At 33.7% G+C, this 9,327-nt stretch overlaps 1 protein-coding gene across 2 annotated transcripts; it reads left to right on the top strand.

Moving 5' to 3' along the window:
* The first annotated feature begins 375 nt into the window (after window positions 1-375).
* Window positions 376-2,768, top strand: LOC105801037 (trihelix transcription factor GTL1). Of its 2 annotated transcripts, XM_052633236.1 has the most exons (3): window positions 376-968; window positions 1,056-2,017; window positions 2,130-2,244. In XM_052633236.1, exons 1-3 carry the CDS (start codon window positions 499-501, stop codon window positions 2,135-2,137), a joined length of 1,440 nt encoding a protein of 479 aa, XP_052489196.1. In that variant the 5' UTR covers window positions 376-498; the 3' UTR covers window positions 2,138-2,244. The 2 variants fall into 2 exon arrangements, with proteins under 2 accessions (XP_052489196.1, XP_012487856.1); XM_012632402.2 differs by having other exon boundaries at window positions 1,056-2,768.
* The last annotated feature ends 6,559 nt before the right edge of the window (window positions 2,769-9,327 follow it).

Here is a 9,327-nt window from a genome sequence, read left to right as displayed (position 1 = left end):
ATGGTACTTGACGGTTTTCATAGGGTATAAACCTTGTTCTTTCTTCCCTATTATTATTAGTCGGATCCACCACCTATTGATGGAGCTGAACCACCCCACGTCACTTGAGAGAGATTATTTTAACTCGTGTTTTTTTTTTTTGAATAATTTTAATTATATTTATTTTTTTGACACAATATTTAAAACTACTCATCATTTCTCTCCATTCTATGAATAATGCGTTTCAATGTACACAAAATTACGTCCTCAAATATTAAATTTATTTTTAAATATTAAAAATTACTTATTTATTTTTGGATAAACCGAAACCCTAGACCACTTCTAGAAATATCTAATGTTATAAATTATAATCCCATTCCCATAAAACAGCTGCTCTTTTTTTCCTTTAAAAAAATCAGTGTTTAATTCAACATTTCTATGAAGAAAGACCCTCGTTTGGTTCCTTCTTGCATTAATGTTCTTCAATAAACATTAAAAAAAAAACCCCCTTCAAAAGAAATGCATCCCATCAAATATGGTGCCCATCATCACCATCACCATCATCATCATCATCTACAACAACAGCAATTCATGGAGGATGATGATGCTTCTTCATCCGATTCAATTTTCTTCATTTCCAATCCTCATAATCACCAACAACAACCTGTTTTCCCTTACCCTTTACATTCTCAACAACATAATAAACAACATGAAAATCCAGTTACCCATCAGCTTTTCCACCATCAGTTTCAACCATTTCAACACCCAGAACCTGTTCATCATCATAATCAACAACAACCCTTTTTGGCTGTTAATTTCAAGTTGGGTCTTAACGAAAACAGTGGGAAAAAAGAGGCTGCTTTACCTTTGAATCCTCAGCAAAACGGTGCTACTTTTCTCCATGGAAATGAGCAACAGCAACAACATTCCCTTTTCTTGCCCCGTTGTTTGCCTCCTCAAGAAGATTCTCCCATCAAAGAACCCTTTTGGTAATTTATAAAGATTGCTGTTTTTTTATTCTTTTCTTTTCAAAGTTGATTTCTTTGTCACCCATGTGTTTGTTAAAATGTTACCAGGAAGCCCTTAAACAGATTAGATAATAGGCAGTGTAGTGCAGATGGAGCTAAAATGGTAGAGGGGACTAAGTACAACAAAGTTTTGCAACAACCTGGTCAATCTACAAGTGAGAGAAGCAGGAATTTGGATAGCAAATATGGACTGTTTGGTGAGCTTGAAGCAATTTATGGACTTGGAAAGCGTGGAGAAGCTGCTCAAGCTGGTTCAGGGTCTGCTCTCACAGGCGAGAATTCACCTGCAAATGTTGGTCCTTCCATGAACTTAACTAAGTTTCAAGAGCATGACGTAGTAGGTGCCAATGGTGGGGGTGGTAATGTTGTTGCTACTGGGGTTGATCATGGATCCGAAGCTTCTATTGGGAAAGAAGCTTCATTAAGGAAGGTTCAAAAGAAGAAGAGGAAGATGAAAATGAAGGAGCAATTGAGTTCAATGGTTGTGGCTTTCGAGAGCTTGGTGAAGCAAGTGACTGATCATCAAGAGTGTCTCCATAAAAGGTTCTTGGAATTTATTGAAAGAATGGATAAAGAAAGGTCAGTGAAAGAAGAATCATGGAGGCAACAAGAGGCTGAAAAACGCAATAGGGAAGCCGTTGCAAGGGCACATGAACAAGCTTTAGCTTCAAGTAGAGAAGCTCTTATAGTTTCCTATTTGGAGAAAATTACAGGTGAAAGCATCAATCTTCCTGGAAAGACTCCATTGTTACAGCAACCTGGAAATGCAATGGAACCCTTTAATGGAGTGAAAGTTGATAACAGTAGCAGGTGGCCTATAGCTGAGGTTGAGGCCTTGATTCAAGTGAGATGTGACTTAGAATCAAAGTTTCGAGAACCTGGATTAAAAGGACCTGTTTGGGAACAAGTGAGCTCTTTGATGTCTTCCTTTGGTTATCAAAGAAGTGCCAAAAAATGCAAAGAAAAGTGGGAAAACATCAACAAGTATTTCAGGAAAAGCAAAGAAAATGGTAAGAAACGTTCTCAACAATCTAAAACATGCAGTTATTTTGATCAATTGGGTCAGCTTTACTCAAGAATACCCATTACTTGTCCCACTTCACCAACACCTTTGATTAACAGTGACATAGAGGTACAAAAGCAAGGTGATTCAGACTTTTTAGAAGCCTATATTCCTGAGAGAGACCTTGTCACTGCACAAGTAAACATTAGTGGGAACCTTAAAGATTCTGGAATGAACATCCCAAAATTGGATTTTGATGGCATAGTTGGTGAGAATGTAGCACAAGGAAGCAAGGTAAAGTACAATGAAAGCCATGAAAGTGAGCTAGATGGTGATGATAATGACAGTGATAAGGGAGAATGAGAATTGTGGTCAAATGGTAAAAACCAGTCAGCTACAAGGTAAGTATCTTTTCCATATGATGGTGCGTTTAGTTCCACAATGTTGCCATCAACTATGGGTTTGAACTAAAATTTCATTACAAACTGACTGTCTATAAGGACTTAGGATATGAATTTAGTACTTTCAGATTCAGTCCATATAAAATAGTTGATGAAATAAAGTGAATGGGGACATCTGAACTTTTCTTGATGTGTTAGCCATTGCTTTTTCTCTTTTTCTTTGTTTTTTTTGCTTTTGTATCATCTGCTTATGGACCATGGGTAGTTTTTGTCTAAAGATTTTGTTTCAAAATTTGAACCTCAATCTTTTGTCTCCCTCTTCTCTTCATAATAATAATGTCGTTGCTTTGGCTGCTATGATGAATCTATTTTTGTCCAAGTTGAATTATTTGTTGGAAGTTTGTGCTTGTATGATACTAATGAAACAGATAGAATATATATATATATATATATATATATATAATATACACTGGAGAAACAACACTACTCAATATATACTTGCAAATGAAGTTAGCATTTGTATATGTCATTGTAATAGCACGGGTGCATTTTTTTGTCTTTCTACTTTCAAATTGTGCAAAAGGTTTTAAAAAAATGAGTAAAATGGTCAATTTTTAAAGTAGAAAGAAAAACTGATAATTTTGAGAGGAGGAATTATTTAAATAAGGAGTGCCCTTGTAGCTTAAAAATTAGAACAGTTTCATTTAATTGATAAATAGGACATGAAATTAAATGATGTTAAATACAAAATGATACGTAATGACATACGATTCAATTAACAATTGGTCATTGTATTTTAAAATGAGGTATATGTGATACATGTGTAATTGTCTAGTTATTTTGTTATCCAAGCGAGTTTCTAATAATAGAAACGAATAAAATTTTCAATTGAAAGAATTAATTTACTATTTGATCTAATGTCTAGAAATTAATTTACTTACTTTTTTAGTACAAAAATAAAATACAATATAACTTCTAATACACGAGTACGGATTTTGATGATACGTTTACCCATAAAACCTATACAACACTTTCACTAAAGAAGATGCTAAGCTAGCATGTCATTAATATTGTATTTGATGTAGATGGTATAGTTTTGTTTAGGGGTGAAAGAGAAGCATATAATGAAATTTCTCCGAAGAACAGTGCATGCAAATGGAAAGTACGTGTGTGTGTGGGGCCTGTTTTCTGCATGGCATGGGACAAGACGACACACAGAAGAGAAATGATATGAGAATGGTGGGGGGTTTCCTTCACTCTTCCATTATAGAGTTGAAAATGAAATATCTGAAAAAACGGAGTACGTATATATATATATATTGATTTTAATGAACAGATGAGAGATGACATCAACGTTGTAAGAAGAGCATGCACGAACGGTTGTGACCCGATTCTCACATGGCTGCCTGCATCTGATATTTTATTTTTCCAGCAGACCACTCCACTTGTTTTTCTGCAATCTTCTTTCATTGCTTTTTCCTTTCCATTGCTTTGTATCCAGCAGCAATTAAACTCATACAGCCTTCAACAGCCAATAATTTTCTTTTTGGGTTTATCAAAATTTTGGCTTTTTCAAATTTCAATATATATTTTTGTTATTTTAATGTATATTACTATTATTATTGAATTCAAAAGACATAAAAACATTATTTATATTTTCCTTACACAAAAGAGAGGTTCATACTTGAGGCAATAAATACATCAGTGAGGTTGAATTTTAAGTCGGAATGAATATAATAATGAAACTCCAATCTTTTGTAATTTTTATGTATCAATAATTTGTAATTGTGCCTATAATTTATGAATTAATTAGTCTAATTTTTTAGAGTTCATTTTTGTGTTTGTTTTCATATTTAATTAACATTAATAAGATATTTTGGATCTTATGTTATTTCCGGTTTCATCATATTGGGCTTACTATTTTTGGGTTTGTAGTTTTTCTAGGTTTAGATTTTTTATCATTTCAGGTTTGAACTCTCAAGACTAATAATTGAGTTTTGGGAAAACTATATTTTAGTCTAATTTCAAGTGATTATGGATTTAAACTCCTTCAATTACAATATCATTTTATTTTGAAAAAAATCTAGGTATAATAGTTTATTTGGCCCTCCAATTTTATAAAAATTTTCATTTTAGCCTTCTATTTATTTTTAGCCCTTTTTAACTTGCAGTTTTTGTCAAATTACCCCAAAATAAATGGAAAAGTAAACGTTTGTTAACTTTATTGACGTAGCATCCACATGAAAATCCGTGTCAACAATTAATTAATTTTTAAAATTTAAAAAATTCAAAAAATTATTTTTAAGAAAATTATAAAAATATTTTTTAATTTAAAAAAATAATTAATTGCTAGCGTGGCATACATGTGGCAATCCACATGTATACTACGCCAGAAGTCATTATGTCAAAAATCAATATTTCCTTTTTTTTTATTATCTAATTGAACCTTTGAATTGACAATTTGTAACAAGTAGTGTTTTTCACTAACAGAAACATTAACACAAATAATTCCTACTAATATGTCAAATTAAGAAATATATAAAATTCCAAAAGATAGTGTATAATATTTAAATCGTTTCACGCTTCCACCACTTTGCATATAGATTTGTTTGTTGCAGCTTTACTAGAAATCATTACAGGTAAGTAGGACATATTCCATCTGTCTTAAAATATTAAATATTGAGTCTCCCACAATTATCAACCACCAAACTACAAATGTCATAGTTTGATTAATCTTGGGATGGGATCAAATCTAGTGATGGTAACGACGCTGAATGGAGTAAGGTGTGTCGGATTATTGCATGCCCCAAACTTGATTATATGTTCTATTGTCACGTCTTAATTTTTAACTTGTTACAAATTTGAAAATTAAGTGTATATTTGATACTAATTCGGTTAAGAGTTTAAATTTTTTTGAAATTGTGATTAATTTTAAAAAAATATTTTGGCATCCCTTTGCATTGATTTTTTTACGTTATTTTTTTATTTTTAATATTAAATTTTGTTAGAGTTGTGTGACACAAATTTTAGAGATTGCTTGCAAGTTAAGTTAAACAAAATATATCTTCTTTCTAGAATATTTAGTATTTATGAGTATAATATATTTAGCATTTATTAGCATAATATATTTGACTTTTATTAGAATTAGGTTTTTTCAACCTATAAAAAGATGTAGTCGAAACTCCTCTTGTAATAATTCGAATTTTGACATAGTAAATTTTCTTCTCATCTGCCTGTGGTTTTTCCCCAAAAGGGTTTCCACGCAAAAATCTGTGTGTTCTTTATTTTTATTTCTCTTTTCTTTGCAATATATTGTCATTACCGACGTTCTATTTTCACAAATTGGTATCTGAGCTTCCGAGTTGTTCATCTCGATCACGGTAATGACTTCTTTGAAGTATGAAATTCCACTGTTGGATCGCAACACCAGATTTACGTTGTGGCAGATTAAGATGCAAGCAATTCTCGCAGAGATGGATCTGGATGATGCCTTGCTAGGGATAGATAAGATGCCTTCGACATTAACAGATGAAGAGAATAAGCGTAAGGATCAAAAGGAGTTAGTACAATTACATCTGTATTTGTCTAATGAAATTTTATAGGATGTGATGAATGAGAAGATCGTCGTTGCATTATGGAAGAAGCTAAAACAAATATATATGTCAAAAACTCTAACCAGCAAGTTGCATATGAAGTAGCGTCTTTATGCTCATCGTTTGGAGGAAGGTGCACCTGTGCACAAACAATTAACACTGTTTAAAGAAATTCTCTCAAACTTGGAGGCCATAGAGGTTTAGTATGATAAGGAAGATCTAGGGTTGATTCTACTTTGTTCGTTGCCCCCGTCTTATATAACCTTTAGAGACACGATTTTATATAGCCGCGAGTCTCTCACAATTGATGAGGTTTATGATTCTTTGCCCTCGTATGATAAGATGAAGCATCTTATGGTTAAACCCGACTCTAAGGAAGAGAGTTTCATTGTTCGAGGGAGATAAGAATAGAATGCTAATATAATCATAGAAGGACATAGGAACGGAATCCTCGCGGTAAATCTAAGGGTAGATCGAAGTCTTCAAACAAAGGTAAAACTTGTAACTTTGCAAGAAGAAAAGACACATTAAATCTTAGAGCTATAAGCTACAGAGCAAGATCAAAAGAGAGGCTCAAAATCAAAAGGCAAAACAACCAGAAAATTCCAGTGAAGCTGATGTTGTAGAAGACTACAATAATGGTGAACTTCTAGTCACTTTTGTCAATAATTATTCGTGTAAAATTGCAGGTGTTGGAACGATTAAAGTTAAGATGTTTGATGGAGTTGTCAGAACACTTAGTGACGTGTGACATGTTCCTGAATTGAAGAGAAATTTAAATTCGTTGAGTACTCTTGATTCAAAAGGGTACAGAGACACAGCTAAAAGTGAGGTTTTGAAGATTTCTAAAGGTTCCCTTGTTGTGATGAAAGGGTAGAGAAAGACTGTCAAGTTATATGTTTTGCAAGGTTTTACTATTACTGGTGATGCAGTTATTGCTTCCTCTTCATTTTCAGATGATGATATTACTAAACTTTGGCATATGCGCCTAGGGCATGTGAGTGAGAATGGCATGATAGAATTCAGCAAAAGAGGACTTCTTGATGGGCAAGGAATTTGCAAACTAAAGTTCTGTGAGCACTCGTTTTTGGAAAGCAAAAGAGAGTTTGATTCACTAGAGGAATCCATAACATGAAGGGAACGTTGGAGTATATTCATTCTGATCTGTGGGGGTCATCCAGAGTGCCTTCGAGAGGTGGAGCTGATTATATGCTTACTTTTATTGATGATTTTTCCAGAAAAGTTTGGGCGTTCTTCCTGAAGCAGAAAAGCGATGTGTTTTCCACATTTAAGTCTTGGAAAACTATGATTGCAAAATAGACGAGAAAACAAATAAAATACCTCTACACAGACAATGACGTAGAGTTCTGTTCTGATGAGTTTAATAAATTGTGCAAGTTAGAAGGGATTGTGAGACACTTGACAGTTCGTCATACTCCATGGCAAAACAGTGTTGTAGAATGAATGAACAGAACGATCATGGAGAAAATTCGATGTATGTTGTCAAATGCCAACTTACCAAAGTCGTTTTAGGCCGAAGCAGCCTGTGTTTTTTCTATGGTTTTTTGGGATATTTGTATGTTAGGGTTTAGTGTTTATGAATTTATGGGGTTTGAAAAAATAAATTAAGGTTTAAGGTTTTTTAAAAAATAAATTAGGGTCTATTGTTTTTTTTCAAAAACCTTAAACCTTAATTTATTTTTCCAAAAACCATAATCCCTAACATACAAATATCCCAAAAATCTCTAGAAAAAACACGGGCAAAAAAGCTCCCTCGAGGAAGCATTTTTGCCATGTTAGCAAAAACGCTTCCTTGAGGGAGTTTTTTTCTACAGTTTCCCCTTAAAATGCACCTACGTGGAAGTGATTTGTGTTATTTGACCCATTCCGGTAAATAATGTTTTAAGTGGCCCATTTCATTAAATAATGTTGCAAATGAGTCTTTTTAAGTAAAATAGTCAAAAAATTATCTGTTAAATCTATACTATTCATACAATTATAGATTGAGTTTGTTTTCTCTAATTGAGTCATTCTAAGCCTCTATACTTATTGAATTATGAAATTTTAGTTTTAACACATATAACAGATTGTTAATTCATTGATTGGATTTTTAGTGAGTAATATGTGAAAATAATAAGTTGACTTGATATTATACATATGATAATATATTTGGCGTATCTGATTTTGGATAGTAGAACTTTACTTAATGAATTTAACAATTATTGTTTGGTGAGGACTCAAATTTTAAAATTTAAGAAGAATAAGAACTAAAAATAACTTTTTCCAAGCATAGAGACTAATAGCATAATTTAACCAATTAGTAAACCTCCAAGAACCTCCAAGATCCAAGGATTGCCCAACCAAGACACACCTTTTAATATAGATGTAGAGCTGTCCATGGGCCGGGCCGGGCCCGGAAAAAATTTTTCGACCCGACTCTTAGGCCCGGGCCCGAAATATGGGCCTGAAATTTTGCCCAGCCCACGTAGAAAAAAAGAGTAAGCTTGAGCAACCTGCCCGATTTTTAATAAATACAAAAAAATATTTTAAAAATAAATAAAAATATTTTAAAAGTATTTTAAAATTAAAAAATAAAAATAAAAAATATATATTTATTATATTGGTAAAGCCGCCCTGCAAAAAAGTTGAGCCCGAGCCCGACCTATTTTTTAAACGGGCCTCGTTTTTTTGCCCAAGCCCATATTTCGGGCCTATATTTTTACCCGAACCCTCCCATATTTTGGGCGGGCCGTCGGGCCGGGCCGGGCCGGCCGACCCATGAACAGGTCTATATAGATGTAATAGGTCATTTTTGCCTGGGCCCAAACCAAACCATATAAAATAAAAATTTTAAAGTCCAAATTAAAAGCAGTCCAATTACAAGATTACAAGCCCAAAACAAAAAAAAACCTTAATGGCCTAGGCCCGATAGGCTAGACTAAGTTTTCAGTAAAATCAAGAAACCCTAGCTCTCTAGTGCCGCTGCCCTCCACGTGAACGGGCACGTCGCCCGAGGCCTGACGCGCCTTTGCTGTCGTTTCACCAAAATGGCAAGAGCAGGCTTTTTGCCCCGTCTTTGACTTTCCAAGGATACCTGCAAAAGAATGACAAAAGGACAGATGCAAGCGCAAACACGCAAAGAAGTAGAAATAATAAAGAAAATACAAAAGAATAGTAACATGCAGTGTTGTAAATCAGGTATAAAAGCTATAACAGCTACCATGTATTGTTTGCCATGTTAGCAAAAGCGCTTCCTCAAGGGAGCTTTTTTCTGCAATTTTCCCTTAAAACGCACCTACGTGGAAGCCTTTTGTGTTTTTGGC

This window comes from Gossypium raimondii, chromosome 7, assembly GCF_025698545.1.
Source record: "Gossypium raimondii isolate GPD5lz chromosome 7, ASM2569854v1, whole genome shotgun sequence".
Lineage (NCBI taxonomy): Eukaryota > Viridiplantae > Streptophyta > Magnoliopsida > Malvales > Malvaceae > Gossypium > Gossypium raimondii.
This window is presented reverse-complemented; position numbering and strand designations above follow the sequence as displayed.